The 20,148-nt window shown below is 37.3% G+C and overlaps 1 protein-coding gene across 1 annotated transcript in view; it reads right to left on the reverse strand.

Moving 5' to 3' along the window:
* PPM1D (protein phosphatase, Mg2+/Mn2+ dependent 1D) overlaps window positions 1-20,148 on the reverse strand; it is a 50,546-nt gene that overhangs the window by 2,764 nt on the left and 27,634 nt on the right. Inside the window, exons 4-5 of the mRNA XM_058705917.1 lie at window positions 8,149-8,339; window positions 6,089-6,331 (exon numbers count right to left, since the gene is read on the reverse strand). Of these exons, the coding sequence (XP_058561900.1) occupies window positions 6,089-6,331; window positions 8,149-8,339 (434 nt within the window). The remainder of the gene's footprint in view (window positions 1-6,088; window positions 6,332-8,148; window positions 8,340-20,148) is intronic.

The raw sequence follows: 20,148 nt of genomic DNA on the forward strand, positions 1-20,148 counted from the left end.
CATTGGGGAGATGAAGAAGTTTCATTAGAGTAAGTGACAAATTTGGTTGGTTTATTTCCTACTTTCCCATTTTTTTCTATATTCTCATTCCTGAATATTTAGTAGTATAGATAATGTAAAGTGTCACATTAAAGCAACAATGTCATAATGCAAACTCATATTGTTGCTTTGTATCTATTTCCCCGAACACTAGAGGCTGTTCTGTGACTTGAGAAAAGCAGGACATATGGGAACCTACAGAGCATGGATGGGGCAACTCTCAAAGAAATAAATGAAAATCATATGGAAACTTTCAGATAGTTTTTTAAAAGTTTGACAAGTGATTCACATATGCATTACTCCTTCAGATATAGTGCTCTACATACACTATTTTTCCCATTGGTAGATGATATTTTTCCTATCAAACCCAAATCTTCCACACCACTAATATTTTATAAAATCCTTGGGGCACCTGGGTGGCTCAGTTGGTAGAGTGTCCAACTTCAGCTCAGGTCACGATCTCACAGTTCGTGGGTTCAAGCTCTGCATCAGGCTCTGTGTTGACAGCTCAGAGCCTGGAGCCTGCTTCAGATTCTGTGTCTCCCTCTCTCTGCCCCTCCTCTACTCGTGCTCTTTCTCTCTCTCTCTCTCTCTCTGTCTCTCTCAAAAATAAACATTAAAAAAAATTTTTAAATCCTTGTCTTAATAGTTTCTCAAAAATGGAATTTAAGCATAAATATTATGGCTCCTTCAGGTATGTAACATTTGCCTCAAATCATTACCTCTTTTAAATCAAATCAAGTTTATTAAAATATTAACATATTCTGAAGTAAACCCTTTTATAGAAGGGTAAATGAAAACATATTATTTTCCTGATATAAAATCCCTTAGAAATAAACACCTTTCAGAAAGTGCTATATAAAAGTATACTTCTAAAAAGAATGTTTTATGTTTCTAGAATTAAAAAGAAAAGGGAAATTTAAGCCATCTGAAAGCATTTCAATCAAACCAAATCAAAATATAATGACTTTAGGTCAAATGGAGACTGGAGATGAGAAACCCTAGTTCCTAATTTGGTACTGCCTCAATTAGACTGCTGCTGTTTTTATCGTTGTTGTTTTAACTAAGAAAATACTCTTTCCTTCTGCAGTCATTGGTTCATTTATTTTATATTGCATAGTTTATTGAAAGCCCAGTTCTTATCTGTTTTAACACTGACTAGATGTTGGGCAGCAATCTTATTTCCAAGTGCCACTGTCAAGAAAGGACAACGGAACAGTCTTCATTCCAGGATATTTACATATGACTTTCAATAATATCAACAAGAGTTGTAGGTGAGTTTATCCTTCTGCATTAGTTGATTCCAATGCCTACTGTGGTCACAAGCATGTTCTGGATAATCACAGAAAACTGTATCTACTCATAAGAAATTACTGACCTCGAGTTTGTCCTGCTTTTAATACGGAAAAAGGATTTACAACAAGATAAGGCAGACAGAAGGATTCCTACTAACCAAACAATCACATCACTAATTTAGGCCTAAGAAAGAAGGTAATAGTCAAGCCATTGATAGGAATAGAATATACTGCTCCAGTTTGTAAAACAACGTTACACATTTTAACACAATTTACTGTAATTTCTGGTGTGCTGGGTCTTTTTAAATTCACAGATTATTATTCTGACACTACAGGAGTGCTGGCTTTTCTTCCCCCACTTTCTCCTTGAACTTTTCCTTTTTATTCTCTTTTTATTGGCATTCTGTGGGAATACGTTGCATCTGTCAGCACAGGCAACTGCTTAGAGTTCTCACACTCATCCCAGATTAATTAGTTGTTTTACTAGACCTTTTTACATATTCAAAAAACGTATGTGATATTGAGATTACCTCCTAAAAATACATACTTTACAAGTTTCACTACTTCAGAGATCAACTTCCTCGCTCCATCTACCTTACAATCCAACAATATTAAACAACTAATTGAAAATTGTGTGGAGAACTCAACTGAAACCAAATGTTAATTTTCTGAAACAACTCCCTTCCCTATTCCTCCTTCCTATAGCTCTTGGCTTATTAAAAAAAAAAAAAAAAAAAAAAAAAAAAAAGGTAAATTTAGTTTTGCCCTAAAGAAAGGATGGAGAAAGAAACGTGTGCCAGAGTAATATATCACTTAAACAAAGTATTTCTACCATATCTATTCCAAAACAAAGATATAACTAGTGGTATACCTTAGAATACATACCCAAATTCACATGTCTATAGATAGATAAACCTACACTCAAATGCCTAGTCCAAATGTTGGACAGTCTGTTTTATTTCCTTATTTTTAATTTACATATAAGTTAGTTAGCACATGGTGCAATAATGATTTCGGAAGTAGAATCCAGGGCTCATCCCAACAAATGTCTTCCTTAATGTCCCTTGCCCATTTACCCCACCCCCCCATAATCCCTCCAGCAATCCTCAGCTTGTTCTCTATATTTAAGAGTCTCTTACATTTTGTCCCTCTCCCTGTTTTTATATTATTTTTGCTTCCCTTTCCTTATGTTCATCTGTTTTGTGACTTAAATTTAAATGTGGGAAAGTCTTAAAAACCAAATTGACCAAAATGTCATTATATTTATCTAGATGCTACTAAACATGGGATTATTTTAACAAGGAAATAAATCAGAGACAATGTACTTATGGTTGCCAATTAAGATAAAACATAATTTCTTGGGAAGAAATTTGCCTTTACTTACTTGTTAGGTCAGAGCCAACAACACTAATTATTCTGAATGGCTCCAAATATTTTCCTCTATTTGGGTGGGGCCAATTGGTTAACAAGTAACTATGCCTAAATATAAGTTAGTGTATACATAAATCTCCTTATCTTTATTTTAGTATTGGATCATTATTTCGTTAGAATCATTATTTTCCTAGATCCTTATATCTCTAAATCATCATTTCTAAAATTCTAGAAATAATTTTTGAAACATATGTACAATTTTTACTAATGCCAATCAGCAGGCTGCAATAATTTTTATGTGAAATCAATATTAAGAATATTTATTCTGGCAATCCCTATCAAAATCCCAACACCAGCATTCTTCACAGAGCTAGAACAAACAATCCTAAAAATTGTATGGAACCAGAAAAGACCCCAAATAGCCAAAGCAATCTTGAAAAAGAAAACCGAAGCTGGAGGCATCACCATCCCAGACTTCAAGATGTATTACAAAGCTGTAATCATCAAGACAGTATGGTACTGGCAAAAGAACAGACACTCAGATCAATGGAACAGAATAGAGAACCCAAAAAAGGACCCACAAATGTATGGCCAACTAATCTTTGACAAAGCAGGAAAGAATATCCAATGGAATAAAGACAGTCTCTTCAGCAAGTGATGCTGGGAAAACTGGACAGCGACATGCAGAAAAATAAACCTGGATCACTTTCTTACACCATATAACAAAAAGAAACTCAAAATGGATGAAAGACCTCAATGTAAGACAGGAAGCCACCAAAAATCCTTGAGGAGAAAGCAGGCAAAAACCTCTTTGACCTTGGCCATAGCAACTTCTTGCTTGACACATCTCCAAAGGCAAGGGAATTAAAAGCAAAAATGAACTACTGGGACCTCATCAAAATAAAAAGCTTCTGCACAGCGAAGGAAACAATTATCAAAACTAAAAGGCAACTGACGGAATGGGAGAAGATATTTGCAAATGACATATCAGATAAAGGGTTAGTATCCAAAATCTATAAAGAACTTATCAAACTCAACACCCAAAAAAACAAACAATGCAGTGAAGAGATGGGCAAAGACATGAATAGACACTTCTCCAAAGAAGACATTCACATGGTTGACACATGAAAAAATGCTCACATCACTCATCATCAGGGAAATATAAATCAAAACCACAATGAGATACCACCTCACACCTGTCAGGATGGCTAACATTACAACTCAGGCAACAACAGATGTTGGCAAGGATGCAGAGAAATCTCTTGCACTGCTGGTGGGACTGCAAACTGATGCAGCCACTCTGGAAAACAGTATGGAGGTTCCTCAAAAAATTTAAAATAGAACTACCCTACAACCCAGCAATTGCACTACTACATATTTACCCAAGGGATACAGGTATGCTGTTTTGAAGGGGCACATGCACCCCGATGTTTATAACAGCACTATTGACAACAGCCTAAGTATGGAAAGAGCCCAAATGTCCATCGACAGATGAATGGATAAAGAAGATATGGTGTGTGTATGAATGGATAAAGAAGATATGGTGTGTGTATGAATGGATAAAGAAGATATGGTGTATACACAGGCACCCCATAAGAGACTCTTAAATATAGAGAACAGAGGGTTGTTGGAGGGGTTGTGGGAGGTGGGATGGGCTACTCCTGAAATCATTGTTGCACTATATGCTAACTTGGATATAAATTAAACAACAAATAAATTAATAAATTTAAAAAAAGAGAGTATTTATTTTGGAAGCCTGGGTGGCTCAGTCAGTTGAGCATCCGACTTCAGCTCAGGTTATGATCTCATAGTTTGTGGGTCTAGCCCCCCGTCGGGCTCTGTGCTGACAGCTCGGCACCTGGAGCCTGCTTTAGATTCTCTGTTTCCCTCTCTCTGCCCCTCCCCTGCTTACACTGTCTCTTTCTCTCAAAAATAAATAAACATTAAAGAAAAAAAATTTTTTTAAGAATATTTATTTACTCCTTGGGGCACCCAGGTGGCTCATTTGGGTAAATGTCCAACTTTGGCTCAGGTCATTATCTCATGGTTCATGACTTGGAGCCCTGTATCAGGCTCTGCACTGACAGTGCAGAGAGGGCCTGGGATTCCCTCTTCCCCTCTCTGCCCCTCCCCCACTTGGTCACGTGTTTGCGCTCTCTCTTTCAAAATAAATTAACTTAAAAAGTAATAATATTTATTCCTATCACAGTCTATGTCCCCTTACCCTTTATCTCCATTCTAATGCTTCCTTCTTTATTCTGCCTAAAGGTCAGTGATTCAAATACAAATAAATACATTAGGGAACACGAAAGTAATGAATACATTCAAACTGAGGAATAGACAAATACTCAAATGAACATAAGCTCCTTCACAACTCTCAAAAAGAGAAAGGAGATTCTAAAAGGTTTCAATCTGCACTATTATTCAAAAGTTTTCAAAGAAAAGAAAGCTTTGACAAGAAATTCTTCTAAGAATATAAGTATAAAATATTAATTTGTCAGTTTCTAAATGAAGAGTCAATGCAAGGAAAACTAAGTTGCCACCTGTATGTGAAGTAAAAGAAAGCACTAAAAGTAAATTTCCAAGTACTGAGCATAGGATCACAATACCAAAATCAATCAAATTTTTTGTACTGTGTAGCTCTGAATACCTTAAAAAACTGCCGAATACATAACATAAAATTCTACTGTGTTTCCTATTTTAATGGTCCGTCTTCTGAAAAGCACATTCTCAGAAGGCCCAAGTGTAACAAAGTAGTTATCAATACTACTAATTTTTAGTAGGAAAATACTGGGATGAAATCAGAAAAAAAGGAAATATGGTACCACTTAAATTTGTTTCATAGCCTATCTTAAACTCATTCAATATTAACATGAGTAAGAAGAGGAATAATGTTTCTTATCCATGTTATCAGACAACAAGTGCTAAGGTCTGATATCCTAAGGTCCACTTCAATCTTGAGTCTGTACGATCTAATCCAAACTGTTTAATCTCTCAGTCTTATTATCTGTATGACGGAATAACAACTGCACTATTTACCTATCTGGGTTATGAGGTTCAAATGAAATATATATGAAAGTACTTCACAAACTTTTAAATGCTTACACAAATGTTCATAGTATTAGAAGAGGATCATTAGAATATTATTACATCTACATCACCTTTCTATTAGGTGCTGTACACATAGCTAGCATTCAGAATAGCACTGATGTGAAGATGAATCAATGACAATAAGTTACATGACAAAGATCTATCACTTTCTTGAACCTCATTCAAATCCAAAATCCTTTTCTATGAAGAATCTGAAAACTTTTCAGGCAACACCAACCAAAGAAATTCTGTTTATTAAAACAACTTGAATACCATTTAAGAGAATTACATACCTTGACTGGTGGTGTAGAACATGGAGAAGGAGTCATCACGCAGGTTTCTTGACTATTATAGGAAGGACTATCCGTCAGGTTCAGATAGAGCTCATCTTCATTGGTGAAATTTCCCTGACTGTCCACTCCTGGAGAAATGCAGATCACTATAGCACTAGTATTATCTGCTCGAAGCATACGCTGCCTCCAGCGGCCTAGTGCTCGATTCACAAGCATTTTGGCACAAGACTGTCCTTGCTCACCCTATATTTAAAAGAACAAGAAGAAAGAAAGTTCACAACTCAGATTTAGTTGCCACTATATCTGTTATCAAATTTAAAGGTGTGTGTGGGGTTTTTTTTTTAATGTTTATTTATTTTTGAGAGAGAGAGACAGAGCGTGAGTGGGGGATGGTCAGACAGAGAGGGAGACACAGAATCCGAAGCAGGCTCCAGGCTCTGAGCTGTCAGCACAGAGCCCGACACGCGGCTCGAACTCACAAACTGTGAAATCATAACCTGAGCTGAAGTCGGCTGCTCAACCAACTGAACCACCCAGGCGCCCCTGTTTTATCAAATTTAAAATGAGGTATTCATATGGCTTAAATTAAATCTCCAAAATTTCAAACATTATCCACAGTCCCCATAACTACGTTAAAATAGTATTGCTCTAAATTTTTTAAAGTAATAAAACAAGGCCTTATCCTGTGGTTAAATTTCACCTGTGTTTTTTTCTTTTTGGTAGCAAGAAACTTACGTCTTCACTGTAACTTTAATTAGGAAAAGCTATATAGAAGTTATCTAAAATGGAAAGTAACATCAAATTATTACAGATAAACAATTCACAAATGAGATAATCAGGCATGGTAAAAAAAAAAAAAACAAAGAAACACAAACAAACAAAAAACACGTAGTTCAAACTCATGTTGTTTAAAGGTCAACTGTACATAAAAATGATGCCACTGATATGAGGAAAAAAACAATACAGTAAGTGGCTATGGTATGGAGATCACCACATACAAACAGAAAGCGTAAAAAAAAAAAACAAAACTCCAAATGATCTCATGTTATACAAATAAATGTGGCTTGGAATAAAACTTTTAGTATCATACACAGATTCAATACATGTATTCAATAATTACTAAGTTTCAAAGAACAGAAATGAAAACGATTTTCTTCCACCATACACTCTTACTAGGTGATCTCATAAGTTGTCACAGCTTTACCTAACTCTTAATACTCAAATTTGTATTTGAGAGGCTTCTCTCTCAAATATTTCTGCCTAATGAAAATACCTATCTAGATTAACCACAAGCACCTCCAATTCAACATGCCTACATCTGAATTAATTATCACCCTTCTACCCCAGAATAATGTGTTTCTTCTTGATAATAGCTATCACCAGTCAAAAATTTGGGCATCACCACATTCTTCCTCTTTAAAAACCCAAATTCTATCAATTCTACCACTCATGAATTTCTTTTGTTATTGTGTATATATGGATTTGTTGTTTTTTACCACTGTTACCCTATATCAAGCTTGCAAAATTTCTCATTTGGAATATAACAGTAGCCTCCAAAAGGAAGCCTAATAGATCCATTGCTAAAAATCAAATCAGGGGCACCTGGGCAGCTCAGTCAGTTAAGCATCCAAGTCTTGGTTTCTGCTCAGCTCATGATCTCATGGTTAGTGGGTTCCGGCTCTGTGTCAGGCTCTGTGCTATCAGCACGAAGCCTGCTTGGGATTCTCTCTCTCCCTCTCTCTGCCTCTCGTGTTCTCTTTCTCTCTCTCAAAATAAATAAACTTAAAAAATAAAAAATAAAAAATTAATGAGGTTTCATAGGCCCTTAAGTCTTAAGGCTATTCATAAAAGTCTATGGTTGTGTGTTTTGTTATCTAGTTTCATTTATTTATATCCTGTCTCCTTCTGATGAGTTGCAAAGTCTGTTTTACTAATTCTAGAGCCAGGCAAATGCAAAAATCTACACAAAGTGAACATCCTTAGTTCATATTCAAGACTCCTGACCAACGTACTAAAACAATGTACAGGTCATAATATCAAATTATTGAGTCACTTCTCACCATCAAGTATTTTTTCTCCTCTTGGTCCTGGCACATAGAGATGGCATCCTGCGGTGGGATCATATTCCAAAGTCCATCACTCCCCAAGATAATGTACTTGTGCTTTTGGGGGTCAAGAGTGTGGACACTTGTGTCTGGTTCAGGTGACACCACAAACTCACCACTGAAGAAATCATAGCTCCACAAATCACCTGGGGGTGGGGGGCAGAAGTAAGAAGCAAGAAGTATTATTTCCAAGCTAGTAATATCATGTCAACAGATTAAAGGAGAAAATCTACATATTCATCTCAACAGATGTAGAAAAGTATTTGATAACATTCAAAGTCTACACATGATTTAAAACACACACACACACACACACACACACACACACACACACACACCTTCTTAAGCAAACTAGAAATAAAAGACAACTCCCTTAACATGATAAAAATTCTTTTCTAACACTATACTGAAGGTCCCTCCCTGCATAGTAAGTTTAAACAATTAAAATCAGATATATAAACTGGAAAGGAGAAAATAAACTACCATTTGTTTCAGATAATTTTATTTCTACATTGGAAATCAAAACCAAATCAGATAAATTATCAGAAAAGGAACATTTAGAAAGGTTGTTAAATACAAACCCAGTTTATAAAAGTGAACTGTATTTCTAGACAATAGTAAGAAATAGTAAATATAAATTTAAACAATTTATTTATAACAGTTAACCAAATGTAAATATCTGGAAATAAATTTAACAAAAGTTGTGCAAGTCTTTTATGGACAAAATTATACAATTAGATTACAAAACATTAAAAAGACTATCTAAATAAATGGAGAAATAAACTATTTCAAAGGAAGACTTAATACTTTAAAGATGTTAAGTCTCCCAAAAATAGCTTTAAAAGCTTTAAAAGTCAATGTAATTCCAAGCAAAACCCCTAAAGAATTTTTGTAGAATGACAAGCTTATTTTTAAAATGTACAGGGAAGAACAAGGGCCAAGATTAACCAAGACAAGTGTGAAGAAAAGATAAAAGACAGAACTTGCTCAACAATTAGGAGTCTTAGTTGCTATCTGAAAACCCCTGCTCACCCGTAGGGTCAAGAAAGGATCTAGTCAAAACTTACAGAATAAATGTCAGTCACTTGGAAGAAAATTCTAGAAATAAAAATGAGCATTTTTATGTTCTTAAACTACCACATGACCAGTCTTTGGAGATTAATAGTTCACCCTTTCAGTGAGTGAGGAAAAGAAGTCCTCATACAGTTACCCTCCTTCTTGATTAGCTCTCTATGAAACAATACCTAAACTCCTACCTTTCAGACATATTAGTACAAACCTCAAAATGTGCAACTTAAGAACTTTTAGTTGACTCAGGCCATCAAAAATATTTTTACAAGTGAGATAGAAAAAACATTTTACAGAAACCATTTATTCTTCTGTGATAGATAATACAAAATAAGTGGAACAATGTAACTTTTCTTTTGCTCCCCAAAACTGGGGGAAGAGTAGAAAGAAAGGAGAAAACATTAATCTCTGACTCTTTTGTTTATAGTGAAATGTACTCTGAGTAAAGACCTAAATTAAAAGCAAAAGGTTTTCAGACAAGAAGGTGGTTTTTGCACTTTCACCATGTCTGACTTCTTTTTAAAAAAGAGGAAGCTCCTGGTCCTTTCTCTTCCTTACTTAAGCCTCCCTATTACCACCCAGCAGAAGTATCGGCCAATTCAAACATGCTCAGAGTCTAAGGAAAAAATAATTCATATCCATTACTCCACTCTAAAAGAGCAAAATTCATTGCTAAACCAGCCCCTTGAAAGAGAAAGGGGCAATTCAGTCTTCAGAGTAGCAACAGAGTGCACCTGACTGGCTCAGTTGGTAGAGCATGCAACTCCTGACCTTGGGGTTGTGGGTTTAAGCCCCATGCTGGGCTTAGAGATTACCTAAAAATAAAATCTTTAAAAACAAACAAACAAAAAAGAACACACGGGACCACTAAAAGCTAATTACAATCCAGGTCGACTCACAAAGACACATTTAGTTCTTTATGTTAGCAAAACAAAGTTCTTTGGCTGATGAAACTTTTAAAATGAGCATGGAAACAGTTCAGATAAATATTAATATAGCAAGTACAGAATTCATAAGTGATGCTAAAAGCTTTCAAAAGCAGTTTTTCCTCATTATTTGGAATTACTATTGCCATTCCAAGTAAGAACATATGTCTAAATTTAAAATCTATGTAAAAAAAAGAAATTCCAATTTTCAATATAATGCAGATTACATGACCTTTAAAAAGGGCCACAATTATTAATATCTTTATAAATTTAAAAATATTTTTAAATAAGTAATTTTTTCACTTAAGAGGCACAGTGTGTCAGTTTCTCCCATCATTGGCAATGCCAACCTGAACCATTTGGTTCAAATGCTATCAACCACCACTGTACAGGTGCCCTTTTCATTTTGTAATTGATATGTAATCCAAAGAGTGATAGCTTTGAGTCTGTGTGAAATATCCTCTTGTCCACCAAAATATGCCATGTTTTAGCATTCATTAATGATTCTTAGCCCCCTATGTTTAACTGTATGTTTAACTTTAACTCTATAATTAACTGTTACTATGATGGTTGTAAACTGATGACAGAATAAGAACATTCTTAAATTACACTTTTTGTTGTGTTTTCTGAAGAAGAGTTTCCCATTCTCCTCTACTTGTTTATAATCTTTTTAGTATCTTTATAAACTTATGGATTCTTTTTCCTTCAATATGCTATAAATTACTCCTGTCGTTATTTGTTTTGATGCTCAAGTTGCTTTAAATTTGCCAGTAAAAGTCCTTGGAGTGTTAATTTTTAACAAACTCATTACGTGAGTTGTATTCATAGCCAGATTTAAGAATATATGATATAGCCACAGTTCCCTTATGTTATCAATTCAGAGAATTTACATGGCTTTACCTGAGATCAAATGAATGAGGATTAGAATTGGCCCTTGAACTAATTGTTTCTATCACTGACCTACAGTTTGTACACCAAAATAGGATCACAGAGTATCATTCCTGTACATTCTAAAGGGAGGGACCTTGGGCACTGGGGCAGATGTAGTTGGTTGCCTGCTTGTTGGCTGTTTCCTTTTTGTCTTCAGTAGAGGCACTGGAGGGACCCCAGAGGAGAAAGAGGTCTTCCTTCTGGTTTCAGTATGTTTTCTGCTTTCTTCTGTGGCACATGGCAGCCCAGTGTACAGGACACAGTGGTCCTCACCCCTAGTGAATTTCAACATTCCTCTCCCTACCCTCTTTGGGTGGCTTCCCATGGAGAGCTCCCAAACAACTTTTGCCTCACTTAATCCATTCTTAAAACTGCAACCCAAATCATCCTTTTAAAACTCAAATTTAACATGGTGGTATGGGGCGCCTGAGTGGCTCAGTCAGTTAAGTGTTCCACTTTGGCTTAGGTTATGATCTCACAGTTCATGGGTTCAAACCCCGCATCAGGCTCTGTGCTGACAACTCAGACCCTGGAGCCTGCTTCAGATTCTGTGTCTCCCTCCGTCTCTCTCTCTGCCCCTCCTCCACTAGTGCTCTCTCTCTTTCAAAAATAAATAAATGTTAAAAGAAAAAGTTAAAGAAGAAAAAGATGGATGGTGGTGATGGCTGCACAACATTGTAAATGTACTTAACACTACCACTGAATGGCACACTTAAAATGGTTAAGATGGGGGGCACCTGGGTGGCTCAGTCAGTTAAGTGGTTGACTCTTGATTTGGTCTCAGGTCATGATCTCACAGGTTCATAGGATCAAGCCCCCCCCTTGGGCTCTGCACTGACAGCGCAGAGTCTGCTTGGGATTCTCTTCCTCAAGATAAACAAACATATATTAAAAACAATAATGATAAAATAAAATGGTTAAGATGGCAAAACTGTATATGTATTTGCCATAATTGAAAACACACACACAAATCGAGTTGTTTCCCACTTCTACTCTGCAACAGTTTATTCCTATTCTTAAGACACAACTCTTAACCACAGTCTAAAAGCATGAAATATTTTCTCATTTTATCTGTGCCTCTTATTTCTGTATCAATCTCTGTTCTAGCTACACTGGCCTTTGTCAGAGCTCCTTATATTCACCAGCCTTCCTCCCATCACAGAGTTGTTCGTAAATGCAGTTCCTATGCCTAGAACACACATTCTTCCACTTTTAACATCAAGTAATTGTTAGACTTAAATATCTCTTGCTTCTCCAGCTAGTAAAATACCATTTTATTTTATTTAAATGTTTCATTTATTTATTTTTTTTTTTTTAATTTTTTTTTCAACGTTTTTTATTTATTTTTGGGACAGAGAGAGACAGAGCATGAACGGGGGAGGGGCAGAGAGAGAGGGACACACAGAATCGGAAACAGGCTCCAGGCTCCGAGCCATCAGCCCAGAGCCTGACGCGGGGCTCGAACTCACGGACCGCGAGATCGTGACCTGGCTGAAGTCGGACGCTTAACTGACTGCGCCACCCAGGCGCCCCATGTTTTATTTATTTTTGAGAGAGAGTGCACGTGTGCAAGCGGAGAGAGTGAAGGGGGGGAGGGGACAGAGGACCTCAAGTGGGCTCTGTGCTGACAGCAGCGAGCCTCATAATGAACCGTGAGATCACAACCTGAGCCAAAGTCAGATGCTCAACCAACTGAGCCACCTAGGCGCCCCTAAAATACCCTTATTTTAAGTTCTTATTAACATGCATACAAATATTTAGAGATGTAATTTTTCAGTCCTTTTTGTGATCTGATGAATGCCTCTCCCCTTCTCTAAACTGTAAGATTCCATGAGGACGAAGGCCAACCACATGCTTGACACATACTGTAATCAGTATCTGTTCAATGAATAAATGATTTGCAAGATTCACATGCAATTCCATGAGGCAGCCACAAGAAGGCACCTTTGTCACATCTGTACTCAAGTAACTATAATCCTAATGAGTGCCTAAAAACGATACCAATTTCTGCGAAGCAAACTTCCCTCCTTCCCAAAAAGCTAGAAGAAAAATGGCCAATGCCATAAAAATGGTGCTAAATACGATAATTTACTATGAGCCAATAAGTATTATCATACAACATGTTAAACTATTAATTTTTTTTTTTTAATTTTTTTTTAACGTTTTTATTTTATTTTTGGGACAGAGAGAGACAGAGCATGAACGGGGGAGGGGCAGAGAGAGAGGGAGACACAGAATCTGAAACAGGCTCCAGGCTCTGAGCTGTCAGCACAGAGCCTGATGCGGGGCTCGAACTCATGGACCGTGAGATCATGACCTGAGCCGAAGTCGGACACTTAACCGACGAGCCACCCAGGCGCCCCAAACTATTAATTTTTTTAATTAAAAAAATTTTAGCAGGGGTGGGGAGAGACGGAAAGAGTACACGCATGCACATGTGTGCGGGGGAGGGACGGAGGGAGAGAGAGAATCTTAAGCGGGGTCCACGCTCAGCACGGAACAAGACACAGGACTCAATCTCATAACCATTAGATCATGATCTGAGCTGAAACTAACAGTGGGACACTTAGCCAACTGAGCCACTCAGGTGTACCCCATCAACAGTATTTAAAATACTATCTATGCCACTGACTCCCAAATTGCTATCTCCAGCCTGGACCTCACCTACTGCCAATTTTCATGAAGTCAACTACATGAAGTCAACTGGACATCAGTGGTTTTATGTCTGATAAGCACCTCAAACTAACTTGTTAAAAACAGAACTCCTGACCTCCTTTTACAACTGATGTTTCAGTATTTGCTATGTGGTTAATAGCTGCTCAGTTAAAAAAAAAAATCATTAATAAGGATATCTGCATTCATTGTTCCTTCTGCCTAATAAATTCTCTTGCCCCAGAAGACACCCATAGGTCTCAATGCCTCATCTCTTGATTCAAATGTCATTTTTTTCAGATCTCCTCTGAGTATGCCATTTAAAATTACACCCCTACTTCCCACAACATTCCCTGCTTTATTTTTCATGATAGCACCTTTCACTACATAACACAATACATAGTCTACTTATTATTTCTTTATTGTCTGTTTTCTCCTATTAGAAGGTAAGTTCCATGAGTCCAGGAATTTTTTATTGTTTTGTTCATTGTGGAATCCCTAGAACCTAGAAGAGTACCTGGCACATAATAGACATTTAATAGATATTTGGTAAATAAATCAACAAAGATTCATTTATGAGTCATGAAGAAGTGGGAACTCTGTGTGGTTTTAAAATATGTGCACAAATTCATTATACTTCGTAAGAAGCACAGCTTAATTCTGCTCAGAAGAAAAATCGACGAGATTTTCTAGTCTAGTCTAAGAGGAAGTGATGATGTGTCGCTTTTGACACTAGACCATAAAAACACATTATGGTTGTTGCACCTTGCTCTCTTGCATCACTTGATCAGGGGAAGCCAGCTGCATCAAGGAGCCCTACAGAGAAGCGCACAGGACAAGGAACTGAGGCCTACTTCCAACAGCCAAGTATGTAAGGCATCCTAGAAGTGAATACTCCAACCCCATTCTGGCTTTCAGATGATACCCATAGGTGATATCGTGATTACAACTACATGCGAGACCCTGAGCCAGAATCACTCCCAGGTTCTGAGCCACAGGAACCATATGAAATAATAAATGTTTTAAACTAAGTTTGAGAATATTCTGTCAGATAGCAAGAGATAACTAATTCAGTTACTCACTCTGGGGAGATATTAAGATCTAACAACATTAAAAATGTACTTATCTATGAACTGAGTTTTCCAACTGGTATCCCTTGAATGGATTGAGTATGACCATGTGTTAGCAGGATGGGACCTGAGTGGCTAGAGCCTTTAGGCCAGTTACCTCCAGCCTGAAGTAGCCTCCTTCACTTACTGAAGAAATATTATCATACTGTATGTGTATGTCATAGTATTTAAAAAAATTTTTTTAATGTTTACTTATTGAGAGGGATAGATATTGAGAGAGACAGAGCATGAGCAGGGGAGGAAGAGAGAGGGAGGCACAGAATCCAAAGCAGCATGGGGCTCAAACTCACAAACTGGGAGATTATGACCTGAGCTGAAGTTGAACGCTTAACTGACTGAGTCACTCAGGTGCCCCTGATGTGGTGTTTTAAAAGTAGGGGGCGCCTGAGTGAGTCAGTTAAGTGTCTGACTTTGGCTCAGGTCATGAACTCACAGTTTCATGAGTTCAAGCCTTGCATCAGGCTCTGTGCTGACAGCTCAGAGCCTGAACTCTGTTTTAGATTCTGTGTCTCCCTCTCTGTTGTTCCCCCACTCGCACTCTCTCTCTCTCTCTCTCTCTGTCTCAAAAATAAATACAGATTAAAAGTTGGTAAGTAATGTACTATGACCCAGCAATTCCACTTCTAATTTATATGCCTTAAAGAAATCTCATAGGTGTATATATTCATAGCAGCATTTTTCATAGTAGCAAATGCATAGGTATAACCTAACTGTCCAATCAGGGTGTGGAAGAAGAAAATACAGTTTCATAGTGAGACTGAACGTCTAATAGTCAACAATTAAAACTACATTTATAAAGATGAATAAATCTCAAAAACAACACACAGTGAAAACAGCAAGTTAAAAAAAGGTGTTTTGACTATGATAGAAAGCTAATCCAAAGATCAACATTTATTTATTTGTTTGTTTAACTTATTTATTTTAAATAAAGGCAGACTGCCACATGCAGACCTCATTTGGATGTGTCTGGAGTCTTGGAAGCTTGACACTACCCTATGTTCTCCTATCAGTGGACCTCGAGAACTTGTTTGGAGACTCTAGCTGGGGAGCACAGCTACTAATATACCCTTAACCGAAGAAGGGTCCTCCTCTATCAGGGAAGGTCATCCTCATCAACCAAGTATGCAGCTTCAGGAGGGATGCACATGGAGCAGTGAGGGAGGAAGGGGACACCCACCTAGCCAGCCAGATCAGTCAAATCAACCCTGGCAATCAATGGGTTGACAGATGTCACAGCCAGATCGCCCTCACATCCCAAAGATCAACAATTTGAAAAATATTACCATGGACTCTCAAAACCATAAGAGATCCTCAAAGTCTTATATTCTCTAACTTCCTATCCACTGTAGAAATCTATGCTAACCACAGTGGGTAGCCATTTAGCCATGTGAACACTTCATGGAACACTTCGTGGTTCGTGGGTTTGAGCCCCACCTTGGGCTCTCTACTGTCAGCACAGAGCCTGCTTTGGATTCTCTGTTCCCCTCTATCTGCCCCTCCTTTGCTTGTGGTCTCTCTTAAAGAAAAAAAAAAATCTCTCCAAATACACCAATCAATACTTTTTGTATTGACTATACATTCTGTAAGAAGCTCATTGAATGCTATTATTCAGTCTCCATCTCCCCACCCTCACTATCCCAATAAAGAACAAAGATGTAATATAGAAATTTGACCTGGTAGCAGTTAATAAGAAAAACATCTAAAGACTGGAGCTATTTGAATAAAACAAATGTGATATGATTACTAAAAGCTAATGACAGGATTCCAGGACTCTTATTAGTAGAAGTACAACACTCAGGTAGCAGGAACTAAATATTTCCATTATACTTCAAATTGGTCACACCACATCTTGTAGAGTGTCCTCAATTCTGGAACATTTACTGAAGGAAACATCTAGAGGAATATGATAAGAATAATGAAGAGACTGAAATTAGCCTAGAGGAAAGACTAGAGAAACATGCTAGGCAATTTTGAATAGGTAAAATGATGGTCATTAGGCAAAAGGCAAAATAAATATACTGCTTTGTTTTTGTTTCAGCACACATAACTAGAGCCAACATCTGAAAGATTCATGGAGGCAGATTTTAACTGACAATTATGCAAGTGTTTATACTATGAAATATTAGGATTTACTGAAGATATTCAAGCATGGGCTGAATTATTTCTTGTCTGAATTGCTCTAGAGATATCTCTGAACAGAAGAATATGTGAAACAGAAAAACCAGTTAGTTTTCTTGGTCTTTCTGCTCCTTCTTTTCCACTACACAATCACTAATGGGTTTCAAGGCTTAAAATGCTTGGCACATATACTTCATATATACATAATAACTTGGCATCTACTCTTTAAAAAATGTTTATTTATTTTTGTGAAGAGAATGTGAGCAGGGGAGGGGCAGAGAGGGAGGGAGAGAATCCCAAGCAGGCTCCGAGCTGCCAGCCCAAAGCCAGATGCAGGGCTTGATCTCATGACTGTGAAATCATGACCTGAGCTGAAATAAAGAGTTGACACTCAACCGACTGAACCACCCAGGCACCCCAGAATCTAAACTGAAGGTTCACTTTACTTTTTGAACCTGAAGTGAGACCCTGCCCTCAGTCCAGTGAATTGCCCCATAAAAAACCCTCTATTCTTTAGTAATATTAATTCTCTACCAATTATCACCTTCCTCCCTCTTTTTCCTTGCTAAGAATTGAAGGATCTCTTATATCACATGCTTATACTATGACATGAATAACCTGGGTAACTAAGATAGCATTCTAGTTCTGCAAAAATCTACAAAATATGTAAAGTGCCTATATACTGCTACAAGCCCCTAAATAGTACCCTTGTCTCTAATTTTATTACCCTATAATTTTAGCCATTATAGCAGCCAAAACGACCCTTTAAAAACAAACTGGATAGTACCATCAACAATAGCCAAATTATGGAAAGAGCCCAAATGTCCATCAGCTGATGAATGGGTTAAGAAGATGTGGTATATATATATATATATATATATATATATATATATATATACAATGGAATATTACTCAGTGACCAAATGAAATCTTGCCATTTGCAACAACGTGGATGGAACTAGAATGTATTATCCTAAGCAAAATATGTCAGAGAGATAAATATCCTAAGATTTCACTCATATATGTGGAATTTAAGAAATAAAACAGATGAGCATATGGGAAGAGAAGGAAAAATAAGATAAAAACAGAGAGGGAGGCAAACCATAAGAGACTCTTAAATACACACAAACTGAGGACTGCTGGAGGGGGTATCTGGTGAGGGGATGAACTAAATGGGTGATGGGCATTAAGGAGGACACTTGTTGGGATGAGCACTGCATGTTATTTTTAAGTGATGAATCACTAAACTGTACTCCTGAAACCACTATTACACTATACGTTAACTACTTGGATTTAAATAAAATTAAATGAATAAAATAATAAAAAAATAAAATAAAAAACTGAATCAGTCCGTCCTACTTCCATAAGCAGTAACAACAGCTAACATTTATAGAGTGCTTATGATGTGCCAGACACTATTTTAAGCACTTTAAATATATTGTCATCCAATCCTCACAAAAGAATGAGGCAGGTACCATCATTAACCCCATTTACAGCTGAAAAAACTGCACCCCATTAAGTAATTTACATATGATAAGTGATCTGCCCAAGTTTGTATAGTAAGTAAACAGCATTGGATTGGAGCCTTGGAATCTTGGCTCCAAAGTTTCTCTCTTAACTACTGTGGTATACTTCTCCTACTCCTCAATTCCTTCCCAAAAGTATTTATTTATTTGTTTATTTATTTTTATGTTTATTTATTTTTGAGCGAGAGAGAGTGCGAGCTGGGGAGGGGCAGAGAGAGATGCAGACACAGAATCCAAAGCAGGCTCCAGGCTCTGAGCTGTCAGCACAGAGCCCAATGTGGGGCTCGAACTTACAAACTGCTTAGATCATGACCTGAGCTGAAGTGAGATGCTTAACCAAATGAGCCACTCAGTCGCCCCAAAAGTTTATTTATTTATTTTGAGAGACAGCACGAGTGAGACAGGAGCAAAGAGAAAGAATCCCAGGCAGACTCCACGCTGTCGGTGCAGAGCCCAATGCCTCAGGGCTCAATCCCATGAATCACAAGATCATGACTTGAGCTGAAACCAAGAGTCAGTCAGATGCTTAACCAACTGAGCCACCCAGGTACCCTTTTCTCAAAAGTATTTAAAATGAAGTTTCTTATCATGGTCTAGCCATAAAGCCTTGTGGGGTTTAGTTCCTGCCTACCACCCATAATGTCTTCACCAAACTTACCTTACTTAGCCTGCAGAGCCCTTCTTAATTGGGTAAGTATCCTCATCTCCCCTTTCATTTTACATCTCTACCTCCTCTCTCTCACACTGGTTTCATTCATGTTCCTTAAAGACATCAAGCCCTTTCTTTCCTGCATTAGGATTCTGTGCTTGCAAATGACAACTTCCAACTCAGGTTAAATTAGGCCCAAAAGGCAACTCAGAAGAAAACCCAAGTAGTTCACACAAGAGACAAGAAGCTGGAGAACCAAGCATGGATACAGGTCAGTTTCAAGCCTTAGGCAGGAAAACCCTACCATATCAATGGGCACTGCCGAAAGAAGTCAGTATTCCTAAGATGAATTCATTCCAACCAGTTTCTTTGTTGTTAATTTTTGTCCTTACTAGAGTCACAATTCAAAATCCTAGAATAGAGAATCTGACTGATTTAACTGAGCTGACCTATGTTTTACAAAAGGACCCTGAATAGGAACGTCTAAATTAAGACTGCACATATTAGGGGAGACATAATTCCCAAAATTTCAGTATGTTATTTAGTAGGAAAAGAGAATACATGCTGGACAACTCACCCATCCACTGCCCCAAATCAAATACCTACTGCCTAATGGCTTTGTGGGAATGTTTTGACTATTATTTTCCTCGCCCCCTTCTCCTCCTTCAGGTCTTAACTCAAGTAATAAATACTTTTTTAAAGAATGTTCCTTGATCATCCTCTTTAATGTAGCCTTCCACTGTTACCCACTAATCCTCCTACCAATTACAGGTATATCACCTTGTTTAATTCCTTTATGACACTTTTTAGAACAATTTTCCCATTTGTTCATTTGTTGTCTATTTCCTCCACTAGATTATAGGTTCCATGAATGCTCAGCCTATCTGCATTTGATCACCAAAGACGAATTAAGAGATAGTAATATGAAAGGTAGAATGATCTTTTGAAAATGCAAA

The sequence above is a fragment of the Neofelis nebulosa genome, chromosome 16, assembly GCF_028018385.1.
Source record: "Neofelis nebulosa isolate mNeoNeb1 chromosome 16, mNeoNeb1.pri, whole genome shotgun sequence".
Classification (NCBI taxonomy): Eukaryota; Metazoa; Chordata; class Mammalia; order Carnivora; family Felidae; genus Neofelis; species Neofelis nebulosa.